Source organism: Nycticebus coucang, chromosome 22 (genome assembly GCF_027406575.1).
Source record: "Nycticebus coucang isolate mNycCou1 chromosome 22, mNycCou1.pri, whole genome shotgun sequence".
NCBI lineage: Eukaryota > Metazoa > Chordata > Mammalia > Primates > Lorisidae > Nycticebus > Nycticebus coucang.
In genome coordinates this window covers 15,387,239-15,414,263 of record NC_069801.1, presented here as the reverse complement: position 1 = coordinate 15,414,263, position 27,025 = coordinate 15,387,239, and the positions used below count along the sequence as shown (strand labels likewise).

General features: G+C 41.2%; 1 protein-coding gene across 22 annotated transcripts in view; it reads left to right on the top strand.

Annotated features, from left to right (window-relative positions):
• EIF4G3 (eukaryotic translation initiation factor 4 gamma 3) overlaps nt 1-27,025 on the top strand; it is a 353,942-nt gene that overhangs the window by 312,535 nt on the left and 14,382 nt on the right. For all 22 annotated transcript variants that reach the window (XM_053577412.1, XM_053577414.1, XM_053577409.1 and 19 more), the window contains 3 exons: nt 13,545-13,670; nt 14,847-14,928; nt 21,954-22,052. In XM_053577412.1, the coding sequence (XP_053433387.1) occupies nt 13,545-13,670; nt 14,847-14,928; nt 21,954-22,052 (307 nt within the window). The remainder of the gene's footprint in view (nt 1-13,544; nt 13,671-14,846; nt 14,929-21,953; nt 22,053-27,025) is intronic.

Below are 27,025 nucleotides of genomic sequence, written 5' to 3'. Positions count from 1 at the left end.
ATTTAAGATGAAAATTGTATGTGGCAAAAAATTTTCTTTTAGGTGGCGCCTGTGGCTCAAGGAGTAGGGCGCCAGTCCCATATGCCGGAGGTGGCAGGTTCAAACCTAGCCCCGGCCAAAAAAAAAAAAAAATTTTTTTTTTCTTTTAGTAGCTACGTTGTCTTAAATGTAAACATAAACCATACCCCACACTGACTGATTGCCATTCTCTAAGGCAGTGTTTTTCAACCTTTTTTTGTCTCATGGCACGTTTGGACCTATAAGCTTCCGTGGCACATTTCAATTATATGAGACAAAAAGAAAAAGTAAAAGTAAGAATATACTTACTATACTTTGTACTTCTTTTGAAAATAATTTAATTACAAAAAAAATTAAAAAATTTTAAAAATGAAAATAGTTTAATTAATGATTTTTTAAAATGTTTACAACGCACCTAAGATCCTCTTTAGCACACCAGTGTGCCACAGCACACTGTTAAAATCATTACTCTGAGGAAATAGCAGCTCAGATCTCCTGAGGTCACTGCATGGGATTTACATCTGCTGTTTCATACTCAGCTAGCATATGCTTAATTGTTGAAGTCAAATGACAGTAAGAATTTTGCACTGCTGGCTCGGCGCCTGTAGCACAGGGGTTTTGGCCTTGGCCACATACACCGAGGCTGGCATGCCAGTCCAGGCCTGCTAAAACAGCAAAGACATTACTAACAAAAAAATAGCTGAGCATTGTGGCGGGAGCCTGTAGTCCCAGCCACTTGGGAGGCTGAGGCAAGAGAATCACTTAAGCCCAAGAGTTTGAAGTTGCTTTGTGTTGTGACACCATGGCACTCAAATGAGGGTGACATAGAGAGACCTTGTCTCAAAAAAAAAAAAGAATTCTGCACTTCTTATTTTTCTGTTTGTAAATCTTTTTCTGTTTGTTTTCTCGAGACAGAGTCTCATTATGTCACCCTTGGTAGAGTGCCGAGACGTCACAGCTCACAGCAACCTCAAACTCTTGGACTTAAGCAATTCTCTTGCCTCAGCCTCCCAGGTAGCTGGGACTACAGGTGCCCATCACAACCGGACTATTCTGTTGTTATTGTTGTTAATTGTTGTTTAGCAGGCCAAGGCTGGGGTCAAACCCACCAACACTGGTGCATGTGGCTGGTACTCTAACCAGTGAGCTATGAGTGCCAAGCCTGTAAATCTTTTCTCAAAGTTCCTATTCTTTTTTTTTTTTTTTTTTGTGTAGAGACAGAGTCTCACTTTATGGCCCTCGGTAGAGTGCCGTGGCCTCACACAGCTCACAGCAACCTCCAACTCCTGGGCTTAAGTGATTCTCTTGCCTCAGCCTCCCGAGTCAAAGTTCCTATTCTTATAAATTAAATGGAGATACAATGAAATGCCACTATATGCCTTTCTGTAGTCATTTCACACGTGGGCAATCTCTCAAATTAATGTAAACATTGAATGCCACAGTTGAATGTACTTAGGAGCAGTTATTCATTTGATCTTTTCAGGAATTATGACATTGTCCACCAGATCATAGAAAATTTATACTTTCCCCTAGGATCAATAAAAGTTATTGTTTGGTAACAAGTGACATTTATTTGAATTCAGTAACTGACTAGGCTTTTTTTTTTTTTTAAGACAGTCTCAAGCTGTCACCCTCACAGCAACCTCCAACTCTTGGGCTTAAGTGATTCTTTTGCCTCAGCCTCGTAAGTAGCTGGGACTACAGGTGCCCACCACAACGCCCAGCTATTTTTTGGTTGCAGGTGTCATTGTTGCTTAGCAGACTTGGGCCCGGTTTGAACCTGACACCCTAGGTGTATGTGGCTGGCACCCTTGCTGACTGAGCTATGGGCGCTGCCAAGTTTAAGGCTTTTGAACCAGTTGACTTAGTAAGAATTTTTAGCGGGCGGTGCCTGTGGCTCAGTGAGTAGGGTGCCGGCCCCATATACCGAGGGTGGCGGGTTCAAACCCGGCCCCGGCCAAACTGCAACCAAAAAATAGCCGGGCGTTGTGGCGGGCGCCTGTAGTCCCAGCTGCTCGGGAGGCTGAGGCAAGAGAATCGCGTAAGCCCAAGAGTTAGAGGTTGCTGTGAGCCGTGTAACGCCACGGCACTTTACCGAGGGTGGTACAGTGAGACTCTGTCTCTACAAAAAAAATAAATAAATAAAAAAAAAAAAAGGAATTTTTAGCAAAAGTTACTATGCTTGGTTGCTCTTAAGGCCAGGGTGATTTCCTAGTGGGTTTTTTTTTTTTTTTTTTTTTGGAGACAGAGTCTCACTTTGTCACACTTGGTAGAGTGCTGTGGTGTCATACTCACAGCAATCTCAAACTCTTGGGAGTCAAGCGATGCTCTTGCCTCAGCCTCCCATGTAGCTAGGGCTACAGGTGCCTGCCAGTTTTTAGTTTAAAAACACCCCTAGTTTTTTTTTTTTTTTTTTTTTTTTGGCCGGGGCTGGGCTTGAACCCGCCACCTCCGGCATATGGGACCGGCGCCCTACCCGTTGAGCCACAGGCGCCGCCCAAAAACACCCCTAGTTTTTAGGGACAAGTCTTGCTCTGGCTCAGGATGGTCTTTTTATTTTCTTTTAGACAGAGCCTCAAGCTGTCACCCTGGGTAGAGTGCTGCTGCGGCATCACAGCTCACAGCAATTTTCAACTCCTGGGTTTAAGCGATTCTCCTGCCTCAGCCTCCCAAGTAGCTGGGACTACAGGCGCCTGCCCAAAAGCCCGGCTATTTTTTGGTTGTAGTCATTGTTGTTTGGTGGGCCTGGGCTGGATTTGAACCCACCAGCTCAAGTGTATGTGGCTAGTGCCTTAGCTGCTTGAGCCATAGGCACCAAGCCAGCTCAGGGTGGTCTTGAACCTATGAAGTGAAACAATCTATCCACCTCGGCCCCGAGTGCTAGGATATAGGTGTGAGCCACCACGCCCTGTGGGATTTTTTGGTCTGTTTGTTTTTGTTTTTGTTTTGAGATAGTCTCACTTATCACCCTCAGTAGAGTGCTGTTGCATCATAGCTTACAGCAACCTCAAACTCCTAGGCTCAAGTGATCCTCTTGCCTCAGACTCCCAAGTAGCTGGGAATACAGGTGCCTGCCACAACGCACAGCTATTTTTAGAGACAGGGTCTTGCTCCAGCTCAGGCTGGTCTCCAACTCGTGAGTTCCCTGGATTTCCTAGTTTTATTTATTTGTTTATTTATTTATTTATTTTCGAGTGTCTCACTTTATTGCCCTTGGTAGAGCGCCGTGGCATTACACAGCTTACAGCAACCTCCAACTCCTGGACTTAAGCAATTCTCTTGCCTCAGCCTCCCGAGTAGATGGGACTATAGGCGCCCACCACAAAGCCCAGCTATTTTTTTGTTGCAGTTTGGGCAGGGCCAGGTTTCATATACCCCCTCGGTATATGGGGCTGGCACCCTCCCCACTGAGCCACAGGCACCACCCTATTTATTTTTGATACAGAGTCTTACTATGTTGCCCTTGGTAGAGTGCAGTGACATCACAGCTCACAGCAACCTCAAACTCTTGGGCTTAAGCAATTCTCTTGCCTCAGCCTCCCGAATAGCTGGGACTACAGGTACCCACCACAACGCACAGCTATTTTTTGTTGCAGTTGTCTTTGTTGTTTAGCTGGCCCAGGCTGGGTTTGAACCCGCCAGCCTCACTGTATGTGGCCGGCGTCGTAACCACTGCTATGGGTGCCAAGCCTCGATTTCCTACTTTTAAAGGGAAATTTGTGGTTCACTCAAGAAACCACAGGCAGTTTGAAACTATAGTTAGAAAACTACAGTTGGAGTGATTATTATAATTAGTTTATAAATATTTACTTATTACCCAGATAATACGATATAGTCCCTTAGAGTATTTTGGAAATCATAATGCTGAATTATTATTTACTGTTTTATATCTCATAAAACCATATTTAGAAGTTGATTCAGGCCTATAATCTAAGAATTTTGGGAGGCTGAGGCAGGAGGATCACTTGAGCCCACAAGTTTGAGACCAGCCTGAGCAATAGTAAGACTCCATTTCTACAAAAAATATAAAAATCAGGCAGTCATGATTGTATGCATGAGACCAGGCGATCTCTTGAGTCCAGTAGTTTGAAGTTGGAGTAAGCTGTGATGACTCCACTGCACTCTAACCTAGGCAACAGATACAGACTCTGTCTCAAAAAAGTTTTTTAAGTTGATTCATAAATAAGATGGAATGGATACATTAAAAAAAAAGTTGATTCATATGTAGAAAGCTCTTCAGAAATTTATTCTACCTTTATTAGCTATAATTGACCTTGTGAGGTTTTAGCTTGTGTCTAGCATATCAAAGACATCTTGCATTTTGCTTTATAGGATTCCTTGAAGTAAATGTTTCATATCCAGACATGGTGGCTATACTTTCATTGGTGATAGTGGTATTATTGTTGTTGTCAATAATGACCACACTGTGACCTTTATTTATACAGAAAATGAGATTTAACTCCTCTGCCTCTCAGCAATTCATCTTTCTCCATCCCTGCTTTCTTCTATAACTAGATCCAATACCGTAGCTTCTGGCCCAGATTTAGTACTTAGTTACTAAATAAAGTAAAACTTGAACTATTCCTTTCTAAATGGAAAGGAGTGACAATTTAGTGCCCAGGGTTTTCTGAGACAGAAGCATGAGAATAGCCCCATATTGTTGTCCATCAAGAACCTCCTTGCAAGTAGATCAGAATTATTTCATAATCCCTTCTAAAGCCTGAGTTATAAATTGTTCATACTGTCTAGAGAGGCACTTTCACTGGAACCAAGGAATGTCTTAAATCTTTTGATTCTTTGATTTTTTTTTTTTGTTTGTTTGTTTTTTGAGAGTGGGACTGGAGTGCCATGGCATCATCATAGCTCACAACAACCTCAAACTCGTGGGCTCAAGAGATCCTCTTGCCTCAGTCTCCCAAGTAGCTGGGACTGCAGGTGCCTGCTGTGACACCTGGCTAATATTTTCTATTTTTAGTACATATGGGGGTCTTGCTCTTGGTCAGGTGGGTCTTGATCTCCTGAGCTCAAGCAGTTTACCTGCCTCAACCTCCCAGAGTATTAGGATAACAGGTATGAGCAGACACCCTGGCCTAAATCTTTTGTTTCCTTATTCTTAAGCTCCGGGATCTCTGTCCTTCCACAGTATTGTGGAGGAGCACCTGAAATCAGTGATGCTACTGCCCAGATACTTCTGAGTAGTCAGGAAGCAGTTTCTGCCTGGTCTCCAAGGGGCTTTGGGAAGCATAGAAAGCAGAAGGCCTCCAAATGTAGTGGTCCCTGGTGGGCCAGCTATTAATGTGCCATTTCTATTTATAGTTCCCTTCAGGGTATGCACTGCTACCAAGTTTCAAAAGGCTTTCTTTATAAATAAATCTTAGGTCCTTTGGAGAACATTCTCCTAAGTAAAGTATCTCAAGAATGAAAAAGCAAGCATCCCGTGTACTCAGTACTAATCTGAAAATTAGTGATCAACAACTACAGGCCCCCCTCTCTCTCTCTTCCCCTAAGTGGTCTGAGGTAATCTGTGAAAATGGTTCGCTATTCACTTCATCCAGAAAACCCCACAAAGTCATACAAGTCAAGAGGCTCAAATCTTCATGTTCACTTTAAGACCACATGTGAAACTGCCCAGGCCATCGCGGATATGCATATACGAAAATATCTTCACTTTAAAGAAACTGTGTGTATCATTCCTATGTTAACAATGGTAGAGTTTGTAGGTGTGCCCAGGCCAAATAGTAGGATGGACACAGGGTCAGTGTCCCAAAAAGAGTGCTGAAATTTTGCTGCACATGCTTAAAAATGCAGAGAGTCATGCTAAACTTAAGGATTTAGGTGTAGAGTCCCTGGTCATTGAGCATATCCAAGTGAACAAAGCACCCAAGATGCACCACTGAACTTACAGAGCTCATGGTAGCATTAACCCATCCGTGAGTTCCCCCTGCCACATTGAGATGATCCTTACTGAAAAGGAATAAATTTTCCCAAACCAGAAGAGGAGGTAGCACAGAAGAAAGAGATATCCCAGAGGAAACAAAAACTTATGGCACAGGAATAGATGCAACACAAAATAAATGCAATTTAACAGTAAAAGGAAAAAAAAAAAAAGCCTACAGGCCCACACCGGAGAAAACACAATTAAATCCAACAAGTGGAGATGAGGATGGGTAAGTTCCTACTTATCTGGTACAATGGATACATGGCACACTTCCTAGGTGAATGATTCAACTACAACTTAGATTTTGGGCTTTACCTTGAAAATGTACCATCCTATTAACCTGAAAAAAAAAAAGTTACATCAACTGTGAGCATAATAGTTGCTATATGAAAAACATTCCTCCACAAAGAACATCAAGTCATCATCTTAGAATTTTCAGGACTTGATTCTAAATACTTAGTGACACAAATTAGGGATGTTGTTTAGGTGCATGTATTTCAGTTTTGATAGTCTTGTTTTTTTTTGAGACAGAGTCTCACTTTGTCACCTCGCCACAAAGCCTGGCTATTTTATTGTTGTTGTTTAGAAGGCCCGGGCTGTTTCGAACCCACCAGACCTGGATCATGTGGCCAGTGCCCTAACCATTTTACTTCATGATTTCAGAAAACTTCTTTTTAAAACTGATAGATGTTATGTGCAGTTCATAAACATCCACAATATTTGAATGCCTTTGAAAGTATAATAAACAAATGAAAAACTGGAGTTGACAGTAGACACAAAATATGTGCTCTATAGGAAGCTTGATACAATAGTATCTCACTGAGAGATGATTATTGGAGAGGAAATTTTTATCTCTCTCATGACTACGTTTTTGTAACTTTTACTGTCTCTTATGGCAGTTCTGCCTTGCTAAAAGACATGCAGAGTAAATTTCAAATGCAAAACTGCAAAAATGTAGTACTAATTAACAGAAAAGACTATTTGTTCACAGAGGTTAGATCTGTGCAGTTTAATCTTTATGGTAATTGTATCAAAAGATATGGGAACATTTTATTTATCTCATCTTATTACCTGTAGATTATCTTATATCAGTCATAAAAATACTTGAGGGTTTTTTGTGGTGCTGAAACTGGGGAACACAATCTGATTTTTAGATGTCTTTACCATTTCTTCCTTGTTTTTGTATAGCAAGATTTACGTTTTTTTTAAGTAATTATACAGAAAATTGAAGAAGATTCTGTTGACAAAACCATGTTCTTTTATGCCATAGTTATATACATTTATGGGGTATCGTGTGATACCTCAGTTACTTATTTTTTGTAGTAAGACATTGAAGTTTACTTTAAATTATTTTGAAATATATACTGTTTTTAGGCCATAAGTAATCCTAGCACTCTGGGAGGCAGAGCAGGGTGAGTAGCCTAAGCTCACAGGTTCCAGACCAGCTTGAGCTAGAGTGAGACCTTGTTTCTAAAAATAGCCAGGTGTTGTGGCAGGCTCCTGTAGTCCCAGCTACTTGGGAGGCTGAGACAAGAGAATTGCTTGAGCCCAAGAGTCTGAGGTTGCTCTGAGCTGTGACACCGTCGCACTGTACCAGGGGGCAACAAAGTGAGACTGTCTCAAAAAAGAAAAAGAAATACGCATTATTGTAGACCATAGTCATCCTGCTGTGTGATAGATCTCAAAACATATTCTTCGTATCTGAAAATCTGTACCATTTGAGCAGCAACTCCCCAGTTCCTCCTTGCCCACTCAGACCCAGCTCTTAATAACCATCATTCTAGATTATATTTTTATAAGCTTGGGCATTTTAGATATTCTACATATAAGTAAGATCACGAGGTCTTTGACTTTCTGTGCCTGGTTTATTTCACTTAGTATAATGCCCTCTAGGTTTATCTGTGTTGTTGCAAATGACACAATTTCCTTCTTTTTGAAGTCTGAATAGGCAGTATTCCACTCTGTGTATATACCACATTTTCTTTATTCATCTGTTGATAGACAATATGATTGATTGATTTCATATCTTGGCTGTTGTTAATAATGCTTCAATGATGGGCCCAGGCATGTGGCTTATGCCTCTAATCCTAGGTCTCTGGGAGGTCAAGACAGGTGATCACCTGATTTCAGGAGTTCCATACTAGCCTGAACAAAAGTGAGAAATAGAACTAAAACCAGAAAAACTAGCAGGGCATTGTGGCAAGCACCTGTAGTCCCAGCTATTCAGGAGGCTACTTGAGCCCGAGTTTGAAGTTGCTGTGAGTTATGCTGATGCCACAGGACTCTAGCCTAGGCAACAGAGTGAGACTCCATCTCAAAAAAAAAGAAAAAAAAATGCTGCCATGATCATGGAGTGTAGATCTCTCTTCTTAAATACTAGTTTCGGTTCCTTTGGATATGTAACCTGAAGTGGGATTGCTGGGTCATATGGTAGCTATTTTTAATTTTTTGAGGAACCCCCATACCATTTTTTATAATGACTGTACTACTTTTTATTTATATTTCTACCAACAATGTACAAAAGTTCTATTTTCACTGCTTCCTCATCACTTGTTATCTATCTTCTTTTTAATAAAAGTCATTTTAACAGATATGAGGTAATACCTCATGGTGGCTTTGATTTTCATTTCCCTTTTTTCATGTATCTGTTGGCCATTTGTATGTCTTCTTTTGAGAACTGTCTGTTCATTTGTCAAATGCCCTGTTTTTCAATCAGGTTGTTTTCTTGCTATTGAGTTCTTTTGAGTATTTATATATTTTGGATATTAACCCTTTATCAGAAGTATGATTTGCAATTTTTTTTCCATTGCAAGGGTTGTCTCTTTACATTGTTGATAGTTTGCTTTGCAATATAATCTCATTTGTCTATTTTTGCTTTTATTGCTTGTGCTTTGGGGTCATATCCAAAAAATTGTTTTTCAGACCAAACTCATGGAACTTTTCCCCTATTTTCTTCTAGTAGTTTTAGTTTCAGGTCTTCTATATAAAGGTTTTTAATCCATTTTGAGTTGATTTTTGCATATGGTATAAGGAGTCGGTTTCATTTTTAAGCTTGTGGAAAACCAGTTTTTCCAGCACCATTTGTTAAAGAGACTGTATTTTCCCCTTTGTTGAAAATCAACTGACTATAAATGCATGGATTTATTTCTGGGCTTTCTATCATGTTCCAGGAATTGACCTGTCAGTTTTTATGCCAGTGATGATATTAGACTCCAGGCTCTTGGCCTCCAAGTCAATAGAAATTGGCAGCAGATTTAGGCAGGCAAGGCTTTTACTGGGGCTTTTCGTTGTACCAAAAAGGAGACAGCGCTGGTTAAGGGGCCAAGCAGACTGAGTCTCTGAACATAGGGCTAGGGAACTTTTATGGGATTGTTAAGAGGGAGGGAGTGTCAGGGTTTGGGGACAGGGGGTGTGTTTTATTTTGTTCTAAACCAGTGGTTCTCAACCTTCCTAATGCTGTGAACCTTTAATATAGACCATGAGGGGTTGCGACACACAGGTTGAGAACCACTGTTTTAAACCACCTAATCACAAATGTGCAGGGTGTCAGCTTTGAAGTTGTCACACAGGTAGAGGTGGAGTTCTGTTGGCAGCTGCCCATGATTACGTGTATCATTAGCATTTTAAATCTCCACCCCGGGTATGATTTTTGGCATTAAAATGAGATTATAATGAGGGAAAGTCAGGATAAGGTCAGTGTAGGTGTCTTTCTGCCTTGAGGTGGTTAGATCCAGATAGGTCTGCTTTCTTTGTTGCTACGTTCCCCATCATCTGGTGTCAGCTTCTTATTTCAGTGGTCCTAGAAGATGTTACTCAAGGGACAGGCAATTTGGCCCCCTCCTTATGTGGGTATGAGCTGAATTGCAGCAGATTGGAGGTCAGTTGTTTTTTCCTCTCCCACAGTTATTTAGATTGGATCATGCTGCCCCATGTTGCCTGCTGTGATCAGAAGGGGGAGGATTAAGTCCTGTCTCTGCACTGTCTTAGTGTGATGCTGTTTTGATTGTAGTTTCTCTTCTCTTCTCCTTCTCTTCTCTTTTTTGAGACAGAGTCTCACTATGTTGCCCTGGGTAGAGTGCTATGGCATCACAGCTGACAGCAACCCAAAACTCTTGGGCTTAAGTGATTCTCTTGCTTCAGCCTCCCAAGTAGCTGGGAGTACAGGCGCCCGCCACAATACCCAGCTATTTTTTTGTTGCAATTGTCATTGTTGTTTAGCTGGCGCGAGCTGGGTTCAAACCCTCTAGCCTTGGTGTATGTGTCTGGCGCCATAACCTCTGTGCTGTGGGTGCCAAGCCCATAGTTGCTTTCTGATGTATTTTGAAATCAGGGAGTATGATGCTTTCAGCTTTGTTTTGTATTGCCAATATTGTTTTGGCTAATTCAGGATCTTTTATTGTTCCACGTGAATTTAGGGTTTTTTTTCCGTTTCTATAAAATATCATATTGGAATTTTGATAAAGATTGCATTGAATCAGGCGGCGCCTGTGGCTCAGTGAGTAGGGTGCCGGCCCCATATACCGAGGGTGGTGTGTTCAAACTCAGCCCCAGCCAAACTGCAACAAAAAAATAACTGCAACAAAAAAATAGCTAGGGTTGTGGTGGGCACCTGTAGTCCCAGCTACTTGGGAGGCTGAGGCAAGAGAATCTCCTAAGCCCAAGAGCTGGAGGTTGCTGTGAGCTGTGACTCTACATCACACTACCAAGGGTGACAAAGTGAGACTTTGTGTCTCTTAAAAAAAAAAAAATTGGGGCGGTGCCTGTGGCTCAGTGAGTAGGGCACAGGCCCCATATACCGAAGGAGGCGGTTTCAGACCCCGCCCCGCCCCAGCTGAACTGCAACAAAAAATAGCTGGGCATTGTGGCAGATGTCTGTGGTCCCAGCTAATTGGGAGGCTGAGGCAAGAGAATCGCCTAAGCCCAAGAGCTGGAGATTGCTGTGAGCTGTGACGCCATAGCACTCTACCAAGGGTGATAAAGTGAGACTCTGTCTCTACCAAAAAAAAAAAAAATTGCATTGAATCTATAGATCACTGAGTAGTGTGAACATTTAAACAGTACGTTTCCAATTTGTGAACATAAGATATCTCTCAGTTTATGTATATTTTCTTCAGTCTGTTTTTCAGTGTTTTGTAGTTTGACTATACAGATCTTTCACCACTTTGGTTAAATTTACACCTAAGTATTTTATTTTTTGTTCCTGTTGTAAATGGGATCATGAGGTATTTGGCTTTCTGTGCCTGGGCTTATTTCACTTAGCACAGTGCCCTCCAGGTTTATCCATGTTATTGCAAATGAAGGTGTTTTCTTAATTTCCTTTTGAAGCAGTTTATTATTAGAATTTAGAAATGCTACTGTTTTTTATGTTGATGTTTGTATCATACTACTTTACTAAATTTATCAGTTCTAACAATTTTTTTGTGGAGTTCTTAGGTAGTTTTTCTACATAAAAGATCATGTCATCAGCAAATAGAGACAATTTTACTTCTTCCTTTCTAATTAGAATGTCTTTTATTTATTTTTCTTGCTTAATTTCTCTGGATAGGACTACTCTTTGTTGAAAAGAAATGGTGACAGCTTAGCGGCTAGGGCATCAGCCATATGCACCAGAGCTGGTGGGTTCGAATCTAGCCCGGTCCTGCCAAACAACAGTGACAACTACAATAAAACAAATAGCCAGGTGCACCAAGTGCCTGTAGTCTCAGCTACTTGGGAGGCCAAGGCAAGAGAATCACTTAAGCCCAAGAGTTAGAGGTTGGCTTGAGCTGCACAGCACTCTACCCAGGGCGACAAAGTGAGACTCGGTCTCCAAAAAAAAAGGAGTGGTGAGGCCAGGCTCAGTGGCTCATGTGTGTAATCTGAACACTCTGGGAGGCTGAGACTGGTGGATTGCTTGTGCTCAGGAGTTTGAGACCAGCCTGAGCAAGAGTGACACCCATCTCTAAAGGTAGCCAGGCATTGTGGTAGGTGCCTGTAATCCCAGCTGCTTAGAAAGTTGAGGCAAGAGAATTGCTTGAGCCCAAGAGGTTGAGGTTGTTCTCAGCACTCTACCAGGGGCAAGAAAGTGAGACTCTTGTCTCCACAAAAAAAGGAAGTGGTGAAAGTAGGCATTCTTTTCTCATACCTGATCTTAGCAGAAAACTCTTCAGCTCTCCAGCATTAAATAAGATATTAGCTATGATGAACTGTCTGACCAAAAAGTGGAAAAACAAGGCAAGAACATAGGTATATTTTATTTGTAATATGAAATGAAATAATAGCAGATATACTGCAGAAAGACCAGGATGGCTGCACTTGTCTCTTGGGCTTCTTACACACCTTAATCTATGCTGCTAGTCCACATGACAGGTATTGGCAGGATCAAGTGAATAACCCAGAAATCTTGGAGGCTGGCCACATTGTGTTCCTTAAGTGGCACATTATCTGAGCCTAAAATATGCGTATAATGAGAGAACAGTGAAATGTCTGTTCTATCTGCAATTTGGTGTCAAATGATAACTAGCTGTGAGGTTAGGAAATTGGCATTAAGGTTTCATGAAACCCAGAGTTAGAAAATGTGGCTAAGCCACAAACTGTTTTGGAACAGCAACTTTGGAAAAGTGACCCTACCTTGTAGTGGTAGCTGTTTTTAAGCGAAAAACGGCACTTTTTTTTTTTTTGAGCCCAAGATGGGGGCTCTTTTTTTTTACTTTTTTTTTTTTTTTTTTTGTAGAGACAGAGTCTCACTGTACCGCCCTTGGGTAGAGTGCCGTGGCGTCACACGGCTCACAGCAACCTCCAACTCCTGGGCTCACGCGATTCTCCTGCCTCAGCCTCCCGAGCAGCCGGGACTACAGGCGCCCACCACAGCGCCTGGCTATTTTTTTGTTGCGGTTTGGCCGGGGCCGTGTTCAAACCCGCCACTTTCGGTATATGGGGCCGGCGCCCCACTCACTGAGCCACAGGCACCGCCCGGGGGGCTCTTTTTTTTTGAGACACAGTCTCACTATGTCGCCTTGGGATAATGCAGTGGCATCACAGCTCACAGCAACCTCAAACTCTTGGGCTTAAGCGATTCTCTTGCCTCAGCCTCCTGAGTACCTGGGACTACAGGCGCTCGCCACAACTATTTTGTGTGTATTGTTCGTGTTGAATGCCTCTAAATAACTCCGAGGATATGATAGTCAACTGTGGTGGGCTCTGTAGCAGAGATTAAATGGGATCACTATCCTCTCAGGGCTATACAGACTGTCTGTCTTTTTTTCATCATTTGATTTGTTCAAATGTCACTTCCATACAAAGTTATTTTCTAACCTCCCTCTGGTACCATAGTTCATGTTCTGCAGAGTATTAGTCTTGTCTGCAAGTATATTTTTCTCTGTTCTATTCTCTTTTCCCCCCTTACATTAATGTAAGCCCTATGATTCCCCCCTTACATTAATGTAAGCCCTATGAGAGTGGTGTCCTGGTTACCAGTCACTTTATGCCTAGATTAGCGGCTAACATGGTAGGTGATTAATATGTATTGTTGACTGACTGATTTTTGTTCTCTTTATTTAATCTTAACTTTTCACTTGCATTTGCATGTGAACTTTTTTCTATTTTTCAGTTTTTCAGAAACTTTGGAATTGGCAGATGACATGGCCATTGATATTCCCCATATTTGGTTGTACCTTGCCGAACTGGTGACCCCCATGTTAAAAGAAGGCGGAATCACCATGAGAGAACTTACCATGTAAGTTACACTTGTTTCTTTTGAGGTATATCAGGTTAAACTGATACAGTACTTACCAGCTGGCTCTTTAGCCTGGTGCTGTCCTGTTAGGCCTTTGGAGACTCTTAGATGCTGCCTACGACTCTTAGGACTCTAATCTCAGTGTAAAAATGTTACATTATGCTAGATCTGCACTGGAGACGTGTTGGGAATATGAAAGCCCTTGTAGTTTGTTGAGGGTAGCAATGATCGCAGATCTGGCTCCAGAATCATGTAACTGGAAGATGATTGCTTCTAGAACTTAATGTTAAGCTAGCTTTTCTGTCTATCATTTCTCCAATACTGTAAGAAGTTACATTTTCTGGTTGTAGCCTGTCAGACTGTGGTACCTGCATGGTACATGCTTATGGTTATAATAAAAGGAACTGAGGTCTCAAGTATTCCTAGGTTTGGATGAATGGGGAATTGCTGTTGTATTGTATAGACCAGCAGTTCCCAAACTATATATTTCAAAACACTAGTGTTTCCTCAGAATTGTTTATCTAGTCAAATTCTTCATACTATGACATCCTTTCCTTTGAGATTCACAAGGCATATTATATAGCACATTAAAGATTATGAAAATTCTATAGTACAACAAAACAATAAATTAAAATGAGCTTTAATTGAAGATTACCTCACTTAATTGGCCATAAAATCATTTTTTGAGGAATTACTGATAGGACCTATATACTATGGAACACAGTTTGGAAAACAACTGATTTAGACCATGAAAAATTGGCTCCTTTCTGTTTCATCTGTATTCTAAAGAAAAGCTTTCCTTCCTAAAATGCTTTGTTACTATACTAAGCTTCACAGCTGTTAGTTACATAGGTGCTTCTCTTCTTTTGACTTGAGGTGGAGCTTATGTAAATAAGCAGATTACTAAGTGAGACTGCTCATTGTGTTTATCACTGGAAAGTGGTTAAAGCAAAAACCAGAAATTCTAATATGTCTTTTCAACTTCTCTATGAGGCTTAAGGTGAACCAAAAGTCTCTGAAGTACTTCTGCTGAAATGACTTAGAGCAAACCTTGAGCTTTGGCTTGCCTAGTATCATTTAGGTTTCACAGTGTCTTTTTCTGGCACACATTTTTTGCCTATTCTAGAATTGAGAATTTGTTTGGAGGTACTTAATGACTGCTCCTATTTTTTACAGAGAATTTAGCAAACCTTTACTTCCTGTTGGAAAAGCTGGGGTCTTGCTTTCTGAAATATTGCACCTTCTATGCAAACAAATGGTGAGTGTTAAACTGAATGTCATACTCAATAGCATATTAGTAAGGGCAATGATCTTGATCTTGGATTATTTGTAAATAGCTTAGGTCTCAGTGTACAAGTAACTCTTTTTCGTTTTATTCTTCGAAAAAAAGAGTTAGGTCTTTGCATCACCCTAATTTCTTTCTGAGATATATTTGTCCTTCTGTATACTAATATCTTGGGAAAGAATTATGTAATCTCAACTAGTTATAATTCATTCTTTTTTTTTTTCTTTGAATTTTTTATCCATCCAATGTTTTGTTTTGTTTTTTATTGTTGGGGATTCATTGAGGGTACAAGAAACAAGGTTACACTGATTGCATTTGTTAGGTAAAGTCCATCTTACAATCACGTCTTGCCCCCAAAAGGTGTGGCACACACCAAGGCCCCACCCCCTCCCTCCTTACCTCTCTCTGCTCTTCCTTTCCCCACCCGTCCCTCCTTTTTTTTTTTTTTTTTTTTTGCAGTTCTTGGCTGGGGCTGGGTTTGAACCCAGCACCTCCAGCATATGGGGCTGGCGCCTTACTCCTTTGAGCCACAGGGCCGCCCCGGTCCCTCCTCCTTTCTCTATCTGCTCTCCTCTTCCCCCAACCCCACCATGTCCTTAAATGTCCTCATATCAAAATTGAATACATAGGATTCATGCTTCTCCATTCTTGTGATGCTTTACTAAGAATAATGTGTTCCACTTCCATCCAGGTTAATACAAAGGATGTAAAGTCTCTATTTTTTTAATGGCCGAATAGTATTCCATGGTGTACCACAGCTTGTTAATCCATTCCTGGGTTGGTGGGCTTTCTACATTTTGGCAATTGTAAATTGAGCTGCAACGAACAGTCTAGTACAAGTGTCCTTATGATAAAAGAATTTTGTTCCTTCTGGGTAGATGCCCAATAATGGGATTGCAGGATCAAATGGGAGGTCTAGCTTGAGTTCTTTGACGTTTCTCCATACTTCCTTCCAAAAAGGTTGTATTAGTTTGCAGTCCCATCAGCAGTATAAAAGTGTTCCCTTCTCTCCAAATCCATGCCAGCATCTGCAGTTTTGAAGTATTGTGGGCCATTCTGACTGGGGTTAGATGGTATCTCAGGGTGGTTTTGATTTGCGTTTCTCTAATAGGGATAATGAGCATTTTTTCATGTGTTTGTTGAAGCCGTTGTCTTGTCTTCTTAGAGAAGGTTCTATTCATGTCTCTTGCCCATTGATATATGGGATTGTTGGCTTTTTTCATGTGGATTAATTTGAGATCTCTATAGATTCAAAATATGCAAATATCCTTTCCCATTGTGTAGGTTGTCTCTTTGCTTTGGTTGTTGTCTCCTTAGCTGTACAGCAGCTTTTCAGTTTAATGAAGTCCCATTTGTTTATTTTTGTTGTTGTTGCAATTGCCATGGCAGTCTTCTTCATGAAGTCTTTCCCCAGGCCAATATCTTCCAGTGTTTTTCCTATGCTTTCTTGGAGGATTTTTATTGTTTCATGCCTTAAATTTAAGTCCTTTATCCATCTTGAATCAATTTTTGTAAGTGGAGAAAGTTGTGGGTCCAGTTTCAGTCTTTTACTTGTGGATATCCAGTTCTCCCAGCACCATTTATTGAAATAGGGAGTCTTTCCCCTAAGGTATGTTCTTGTTTGGTTTATGGAAGATTAGGTGGTTGTAAGATGTTAGTTTCATTTCCTGGTTTTCTATTCGATTCCAAATGTCTGTGTCTCTATTTTTGTGCCAGTACCATGCTGTCTTGACCACTGTGGCTTTGTAGTATAGCCTAAAATCTGGCATAGTGATGCCCCCAGCTTTATTTTTATTACTAAGAACTGCCTTAGCTATACGGGGTTTTTTCTGGTTCTATGTAAAATGCAGACTCATCTTTTCCAAATCTTGAAAGTACAATGTTGGTATTTTAATAGGAATGGCATTGAATTAGGTAGATTGCTTTGGGAAGTATAGACTTTTTAACAATGTTGATTCTTCCCAGCCATGAGCATGGTATGTTCTTCCATTTGTTAATATCCTCTGCTACTTCCTTTCTGAGGATTTCATAATTTTCTTTATAGAGGTCCTTCACCCCCTCTGTTAGGTATATTCCTAGGTATTTCATTTCCTTTGAAGCTATGGTGTAAGGAGTTGTGTCCTTAATTAGCCTCTCATCTTGACTGTTATTGGCTTATACAAAGGCAACCGATTTGTGGACGTTGATTTTATATCCTGAGACATTACTGTATTTTTTGATGACTTCCAGGAGTCTTGTGGTTGAGTCTTTGGGGTTCTCTAAGTATAAGATCATGTCGTCAGAAAAGAGGGAGAATTTGACCTCCTCTGCTCCCATTTGAATTCTTTTTATTTCCTTGTCTTGCTTAAATGTCTTGGCTAGAACTTCCAGCACTATGTTGAATAGTAAAGGTGACAGAGGACAACCTTATCTGGTTCCAGTTCTAAGAGGAAAAGTTTTCAGTTTTACTCCATTCAGTAAAATATTGGCTGTGGGTTTGTCATAGATAGCTTCAATCAGTTTTAGAAACGTGCCACCTATGCCTATACTCTCCAGTGTTCTAATTAGAAAAGGATGCTGGATTTTATCGAATGCTTTTTCTGCATCTATTGAGAGGATCATACGGTCTTTATTTTTGCTTCTGTTAATACAGTGGATAACGTTTATGGACTTGCATATGTTAAACCAGCCTTGCATCCCTGGGATGAAACCTACTTGACATTGATGTATGACTTTTTTGATGAGAATTTTTGCATCTATATTCATTAGTGAAATTGGTCTGAAATTCTCCTTTTTGGTTGGGTCTTTTCCTGGTTTGGATATCAGGGTGATGTTTGCTTCGTAGAATGTGTTGGGGAAGATTCCTTCCGCCTCAATTTTTTGGAATAATTTCTGCAGTACAGGAATAAGCTCTTTCTTGAAGGTTTGATAGAATTCTGGTGTGAAGCCATCTGGACCAGGGCATTTTTTTGTCGGAAGCTTTTTATTGTTTCTTTAATCTCAGTGCATGACATTGGTCTGTTCAGAAGCTTAGTTTTTTCCTGGCTAAGTCTAGGGAGAGGGTGTGATTCCAAATATTAATCCATTTCCTTCCCGTTGTCAAATTTCTGGGCATAGAGTTTCTGGTAGTATTCAGAGATGATCTTTTGTATATCTGTGGCATCAGTTATTTCCCCTTTATCATTTCTGACTGAGGTTACTAGAGATTTTACTTTCTTATTTCTAGTTAGTCTGGCCAAAGGTTTATCTATTTTAATTATTTTTTCAAAAAACCAACTCCTTGTTTGATTAATTTTCTGAATGATTCTTTAGTTTTCAATTTCATTGATCTCTGATTTAACTTTGGAGATTTCTTTTTTTCTACTGGTTTTAGGCTTAGATTATCCTTCTTTTTCCAATTCCATAAGATGGCTTGTGAGATTGTTGATGGTCTCTCCTTCTGTTTTTCGAATGTAGGCATCTAAGAGATAAATTTTCCTCTCAAAACTGCTTTTTTGCAGTATCCCACAGGTTTCGGTAGCTTGTGTCTTCGTTGTTGTTATGCTCAAGGAAGTTAGTGATTTCCTCTTTTATTTCTTCCTCCGCCCAACTGTCATTCAACACAGGGTTGTTTAATTTCCATGCCTTTGTGTGGGGTTGAAGGTTTTTGTTGGAGCTGAGTTCTACCTTTAGTGCCTTGTGGTCTGAGAAGATACAAGGTAAAATTTCAATTCTTTTGATTCTGTTGAGGTTTGTTTTGTGTCCCGGGATGTGATCAGTTTTGGAGAATGTTCCATGGGGCAATGAGAAGAATGTATATTCTTTATCTTTGGGGTAGAGTGTTCTATATGCATCTGTCAAGCACAGTTGTTCTAGGGTCTCATTTAAGTCCCTTATATCTTCCAGCCAGACATGCCTGGAGTCCTGTCTCCTCAGACTCACCTTGCCCAGTTGCGAGGAAGCTGTTACTCAGCTGCCATCTTGCTTCTCCTCCCATAATTCTTTCTTTCTCTCTCTCTCTTTTTTTTTTTTGGAGACAGAGTCTTGCTATGTCGCCCTGGGTAGAGTGCTGTGGCATCATGGCACACAGCAACCTCTAAATTTTAGGCATAAGCGCTTCTCTTGCTTCAGCCTCCCAAGTAGCTGGAACTACAGACGCCGGCCACAGCACCCAGCTATTTTCTTGTAGTTGTTGTTATTGTCTGGTAGGCCTGGGCCAGGTTCGAACCCACCAGCCACAGTGTATGTGGCCAGCGCCCTAGACGCTGAGCTACAGGTGCCAAGCCAAGTAGTTATAATTCTAGAGAATCTGAAGATATGTTTTATTTGGTGTTGATAATTTTGTCTTCTCTTGAAACAAAATGGCTGTATTATTTATGCCTTTTAATGCGTTTTGTCGGGTCCCATCTCGGGTGCCACTTGCAGGCTGATCTATTTGCTATTATCTTGCTCTGGAACAATTACCCTTCGGTGCCTTAGAGCTGTTTGCCTTAGCAGAAGGGAGAGAGAGATAAATAGTCTTTGAGGGAGAAAAGCGGTCTTAGTAAGAGAAGGAATCTTAGCAGTCTTGGTAGAGAGACACCATGCACGCATTGAAAGTGAGTGGTCTATGAAAGAATATGCGCACGCTCCTGGACTGCACCAGAGATGTAGATATAGCGACTGCCGGTCACTGCTGTTCTCCTCTCCCGAGCTCTCATGTTAGCAGAGCAGAATCCCTCCCCACGCCCAGATCACCAAGGTGTTATATTACGGGATGTTACTGATGTTACTGGTGTTTCTTTTTTTTTTTTTTTGCTGCAGTTTGGCATGGGCTGGGTTTGAAACCACTACCCTCGGTATATGGGGCCAGTGCCCTACTCACTGAGCCATAGGCACCGCCCGGTGTTTCTTTTTTTTAGAGACAGTTTCATTTTATTGCCCTCAGTAGAGTGCTCTGGAGTCACAGCTCACAGCAACCTCCAACGCCTGGGCTTAGGCAATTCTTTTGCCTCAGCCTCCAGAGCTGGGACTACAAGCACCCACTATGATGCCCAGCTAGTTTTTTTTGTTGCAGTTTAGCCGGGGCTCAGTTTGAACCCACCACTCTTGGTATATGGGGCTTGTGCCCTACCCACTGAGCCACAGGAGCCTCCCATACTGTGTTTCTTATGATTACACAGTGTTCCAAGCTTAGCTCTCGCTTCTCCTTCCCTTAAAGCTATATGGTCTACTATAAGGTTTCAATGAAAAATACGTGGCTTTCAGAGAAAGAGAGGCTTCATAAAATGATTAATTTTGTTATTGCTGGATTATGGGCTGGTAATCTGATTAAAAGTAGGTGGTAAAACAGTTCTGCAGGATGGTGAATTTCTGAAGTTAAACTTACTTTGGCTTAATATTTGCACACTCATTCTCAGCAAAGCTCTATGCTAGGCTCTGTCTACAAAAGTAACTAGCCCTTAGTGAATTTATAGACTGTAGAAAGGGAGACAGATAAATGTAATCTAATAATCTCAAAAGCATATTTTGGAAGTGCTCTATTAGAAGTGTAATAAGTTTCGGGCGGCCCCTGTGGCTCAAGGAGTGGGGCGCCGGTCCCATATGCCGGAGGTGGCCGGTTCAAACCCAGCCCCGGCCAAAAACCACAAAAAAAAAAAAAAAAAAAAAAAAAAAAGAAGTGTAATAAGTTTGGGAACGTCTGAAAGGGGGATAAAGTATCTAGGATGAGAGATGTTAAAACAAAACACAAACATGAAGATTCTGAGAGATTTCTGACTTATTCAAACCTGAGCCAAAGATACTGGGATGATAGAATTCAATGTGTTGTAGGCATTATTCCTCTGAACCTACAGAAATCCTTCTGCATCCCATTTGTGTAATGGTTATTCATAGATACATGTACTAAATATCTTAGTCTCTAGTTCTAGTGGATTATCTATTATTTTTTAATAATATTCTTTAATAGCACAAAAGATTACCCCTAAAGATTTTACTCAATCCTAGTTTTTATGTCCAAAGTTCTTTTCAAGAAAGAGACTAAAAGTCAAGCCTACTTGACTTTTGTCCTTATTTAAAACTTAAATGCCTTTTTTTTTTTTTTTTTTGAGACAGAGTCTCAAAGCTGTCACCCTGGGTAGAGTGCCATGGCATCATAGTTCACAGCAACCTCCAACTCCTGGGCTCAAGCAATTATCTTACCTCAGTTTTTCTATTTTTAGTAGAGATGGGTCTTGCTTTTGCCAAGGCTCGTCTCAAACTCCTGAGCTCAAGCAATGGCCTCCCATAGTGCGGGGATTACAGGTGTGAGCCATTGCACCCAGCCAAAACTTAAATTCTTGTTAACTTGTATTTCTAGAAACAGAAAGCGAATCCCCACTTATAAATGAAATCAAATTCTCACAGAGCATAAACTTTGGAGCCAGGTGCCTAAGTTAAAATTCTGGTTATACCAAGTTATCAGCTATGCCTTGGATAAGTTACTCTATGAAATAATAACATGCCTCTTGGGTGATACAGTGTACTTCACCTTCTCATGTTTTTCCAGCGACAAGAACTCTTCCTTATTGTTTCTGTTGGGCTCAACCTGATCATTTCTTACACTTCTCATTCCTGGTTCAGAAGCAACAACTGTCAGGCAGCATAATTGTGATCTACTATGAAGAGGGTTTCTAGTGAGGCTCATTGAGGTACCATAAGACCATATACGTTCAGAGCTATCTAGGAAGAATGACAATGTTGAATTTATACATGGTATGTCTTATACTTTTTGGGGGTGTTTGTATTCCTAAATCCCAAATGTCAACTGTAGTTCTCTAGATTAGTCACCTGGTAAATAAATTATTTAACCTTAAGCAGCTGAAGGTCAGTTGTTCACCCTTAACGTTTATATACATTTAGACATCCCCTTTTGAAAATCAAAAGTCCTAAGCAATTAACTTCATGTCACCAAGGAAAGGTTTTGATTTTTCAGTTTTTAGATTCTGTACTCTTCAAGCAAGACTTTATTTTTTTCTTCTTCCAATGTGAAAGTAAATTAATTGGATTTATCTCTATTTTAGAGCCATAAGAAAGTTGGAGCTTTATGGAGGGAGGCTGACCTCAGCTGGAAGGACTTTTTACCAGAAGGAAAAGATGTACATGATTTTCTCTTGGAGCAGGTAAGAACACAACTTATGTTTTACTATTTCATGGTAGTTGGTGTATTTTATAAAGGAAATTAAAGCAATTTCATTAGTATTCTAGTGATTAAAATTAGATCAAAATAGGAATCTTGGTCAAGAGATCATTTTCAGCCGGGTGCAATGGCTTATGCCTATAATCCCAGCACTCTGAGAGGATTACTTGGGCTCAAGAGTTGGAGACCAGCCTGAACAAGAGCAAGACCCTGTCTCTAAAATTAGCCAGGCAGGTTCAGCACCCGTAGCTCAGTGGTTAGGGCGCTGGCCACATGCATCAAGGCTGGTGGGTTCAAACCTAGCCAGCGCCTGCTAAAACAATAATGACAACATAACAAACAAAGCATTGTGGCAGGTGCCTGTAGTCCTAGCTGTGTAGGAAGCTGAGGCAAGAGAATCGCTTAAGCCCAGGAGTTTGAGGTTGCTTTGAGCTGTGATGCCACAGCACTTTACTGAGGGCAACAAAGTGAGACTGTCTCAAAAAATAAATAAATAAATAAAAATGAAAAACAATTGCTGTGAACTGTGATGCAACAGCACTCTGCCGAGGGCGATAAAGTAAAACTCTGTCTCAAAAATAAAAAATAAAAATAGCCAGGTGTTGTGGTGGGCACCTGTACCCTCAGCTACTCAGGAGGCTATGCCTAAGAGTTTGAGTTTGCTGTGAGTTATGACACCATGGCACTCTACCAAAGCCATCAAAATGAGACTCTTGTCTCAAAAAAAAAAAAAAAGTCTTTTTCCATTTTCTTTTTTTTTTTTTTTTTTTTTTTTTGAGATAGTGTCTCACTCTGTGACCTTGGATACAGTGCCACGGCATCATGTTAGCTGACAGCAATTTCAAAGCCTTCGATTCAGTAATTCTCTTGCCTCACCAAAACTATAGGTGTGCACCATCATGCCCAGCTAGTTTTTCTGTTTTTAGTAAAGACAAAGTTTTTGTGCTTTCTCAGGGTGATCTCAAACAATTGTAGCTCAAACAATCCATCTGCCTCTGCCTCCTAGAGTGTTAGGATTACAGGCATGGCCACTCCCAACTGTACAGTCATTTGATGACTAAGAAAAATGAAAAGAAAATTTTAAAAATGTATCAGGCTGAGTGTGGTGGCTCCTGCCTGTAATCCCATCACTCTGGGAGGCCAAGGCCAGTGGATTGTTTGAGCTTAGGAGTTTGAGAGTAGCCTGAGCAAGAATGAGACCCCATCTCTACTAAAAATAGAAAAGTTAACTAGGTGTGGTGGTGCAAACCTATAATCCCAGCTACTTGGGAGGCTAAGGCAAGAGGATTACCTGAGCCCAGGAGTTTGAAGTTTCTGTGAGCTATGATGCCACAGCACTCTATCCAGGGTGAGAGAATGAGACTGTGTTTCCACACAAAAAAAATCACACACACATACATATATGTTAACACTTAGAGTTCATTTAATATTCAGTGATGAAAGTGAACATGAATGAGAGTAAACACAGTAAATGGTAGGTTGAGACCCCCAAAGACATCAGGTAATGAAATTGTCATTCAGAATACATGTATAAAATAACACTTTACAAAAAACAAGGGTAGCTGGCACAGTGGCTCCTGCCTGTAATTCTATCAATTTGAGCAGCTGGGAAAGGGGGTCAGATAACTTGATGTCAGGAGTTTAAGACCAACCTGAGCAACATAAAACCCCATCTATACAAACAAGTTGTTAAAATTAGCTGCGTATGGTGGCATGTACCTATAGTCACAGCTACTCAAGAGACTTAAGACAGAAAAGTAACTTGAGTCTGGGCCTTGGAAGTTGTAGCGAGCTATGATACTATTGCACTCTAGCCCAGGCAAAACAGCACGACTCTCTCTCAGAAAAAAAAGGTGGCAGGGAGAATTACACAAATGGGCAAACGAGAGAAAAGTCAAAATGACTAGAAGGATTTAAAAAACACGTAGAAACCAGATAGAATTCCGAGGAAAGATTGAGAAAGCCTAATGTATGTCTAGTTAGAGTTCCAGAAAGAAGAAAAAAAAATATGATCTGGAAAAAAATGAGAAAGGAAGGCACATATTATTACCTTTATCAGAAATGAAAGCATTGATATCAGTATAGTATGTACAGTATAGATTCTGTACATAAAAATGGATAAGGCGATTTTATGAATAATCTTTATGGACATCAACCTACTTGAAATGAATAAATTTCTTTCTTTTTTTTAAGAGACAGAGTCTCACCTTGTCGCCCTTGGTACAGTGCCGTGGCATCACAGCTCAGCAACCTCCAGCTCTTGGGTTTAGGTGATTCTCTTGCCTCAGCCTCCCAAGTAGCTGGGACTATAGGCGTCTGCCACAACGCCCGGCTATTTTGGCTGGGGCAAGGTTTCAACCCACCACCTCCAGCATATGGAGCTTGCACCCTACTCCTTTGAGCCACAGGCACCGCCCACAAATTAAATTTCTTAAAGGATACAACTACTGTAGCTCAATTCTTTTTTTTTTTTCCTTTTTTCTTTTTTTTATTATTGAATCATAGCTGTGTACATTAATGCGATCATGGGGCACCATACACTGGTTTTATAGACCGTTTGACACATTTTCATCATACGGGTTAACATAGCCTTCCTGGCATTTTCTTAGTTATTGTGTTAAGACATTTACATTCTACATTTACTAAGTTTCACATATACCCTTGTAAGATGCACCGTAGGTGTAATCTCACCAATCACCCTCCCTCCGTCCAACTTCCCCCTCCCTCCCCTCCCTTTTCCCCTTTCCCCTATTCTTAGGTTATAACTGGGTTATAGCTTTCATGTGAAAGCCCTGTAGCTCAATTCTTGAGGTAGATAACCCGAGTATCTTATTAAAGAAATTGAATTTATAGTTCAAAATGTTTTTACAAAGAAAACTACAGACCCCAGTGTTTTTGCTGGTGAATTTTTCCAAATGTTTAAAGGAGAAATACTGTGAACTCTAGTTTTTCCAGAATACTGAAGAAGAAAGAGGCTTCCCAAATCAATCTTTGATGTCTTAATTAGCCAGACATAGTGGGGCATACCTATAGTCTGAAGCAGGAGGATGGCTTTAGCCCAGGAATTTGAAGGTGCACTGGGCTGTGATCACCCCACTGCACTGCAGCCTTTTCCCATGCCTTCATTCACACCACTGCACTGCAGCCTTTTCCCATGCCTTCATTCACACCACTGCACTGCAGCCTTTTCCCATGCCTCATTCACACCACTGCACTGCAGCCTGTTCCCATGCCTTCATTCACACCACTGCACTGCAGCCTGTTCCCATGCCTTCATTCACACCACTGCACTGCAGCCTTTTCCCATGCCTTCATTCACACCACTGCACTGCAGCCTGTTCCCATGCCTTCGTTCACACCACTGCACTGCAGCCTGTTCCCATGCCTTCGTTCACACCACTGCACTGCAGCCTTTTCCCATGCCTTCATTCACACCACTGCACTGCAGCCTGTTCCCATGCCTTCATTCACACCACTGCACTGCAGCCTGTTCCCATGCCTTCATTCACACCACTGCACTGCAGCCTGTTCCCATGCCTTCATTCACACCACTGCACTGCAGCCTGTTCCATGCCTTCATTCAGACCACTGCACTGCAGCCTTTTCCCATGCCTTCATTCACACCACTGCACTGCAGCCTTTTCCCATGCCTTCATTCACACCACTGCACTGCAGCCTGTTCCCATGCCTTCATTCACACCACTGCACTGCAGCCTGTTCCCATGCCTTCGTTCACACCACTGCACTGCAGCCTGTTCCCATGCCTTCGTTCACACCACTGCACTGCAGCCTGTTCCCATGCCTTCGTTCACACCACTGCACTGCAGCCTGTTCCCATGCCTTCGTTCACACCACTGCACTGCAGCCTGTTCCCATGCCTTCATTCACACCACTGCACTGCAGCCTGTTCCCATGCCTTCATTCTCTCCTCCCTCTTTCTCTGTCACCCCCCTCCTGCCTTCCCACCTTCTTTGTCTCCTTGCCCCCATTTCTTTCTATTTCCCTCCTCCTCCCAGTATCTCCTTTGTCTGTCTTTTTTTGTTTGTTTTGTTTGTTTGTGGTTTTTTTGTTTTGTTCTGTTTTGTTTTTTGGTTTTTATTTTTGTATCTCTCTTACTGAACCCAGGCATTCAGTGAAATTTCAGTAAGGTCACTGGCTGACTATGGAAGTAATAGAATATAGACTTCAGAGAATATATATGATGAGGAATTTAGTCCTTGAAATATCATTTAGAAATGTCACTAAACAAACAAATGACTACACCCTTCAGATGATCCTCTTACTTCAGCCTCCCAAGTAGCTAGGACTATAGGCTCCCACCAGAACACTCGAATATCTTTTAGAGACAGGTCTTACTCAGGCTGCCACCCACCTCGGCCTTGCAGAGTGTTAGGATTACAGGTGTGAGCTACCACACCTGGCCGAGGTCAGGAGTTTTAGACCAGCCCAAGCAAGAGGAAGACCAAGACCCCACCTCTACAAAAAAAAAAAGGAAAAAATCAGCCAAGCCTCGTGGCACGTGTTCATATTGCCTGGTACTCAGGTGGCTTAAGGCAGGATGATGGCTTGAGCCTAGGATTTTGAAGTTGCTGTGAGGTATGACATCACTGCATTCTGGGACAATCAAGTGAGACCCTGTCTCAAAGAAAAAGTGAACAGAACCTATGGAACACCATCAAACATACCAATGTGCACATTATGGAATTTCACAAGGAAAAGGGAAAGAGAATGGGGCATAAAAAATATGTGAAGAAACAATGGCTAAAAACCTTCACAAGTTTGATGCAAGATACATATCTGGGGATCTCAACAAACTCCAAGCGGAATAAACTCAATAGATCTACACTGAGGCAGACACAGGGTGTCCCAAAAGTCTCCATGCATAGGGAAAATGAGAATTTGAGCTAAATGTACCTTTTTTTTTTTAAATGTACCTTTATTTTCAAAATATTCATT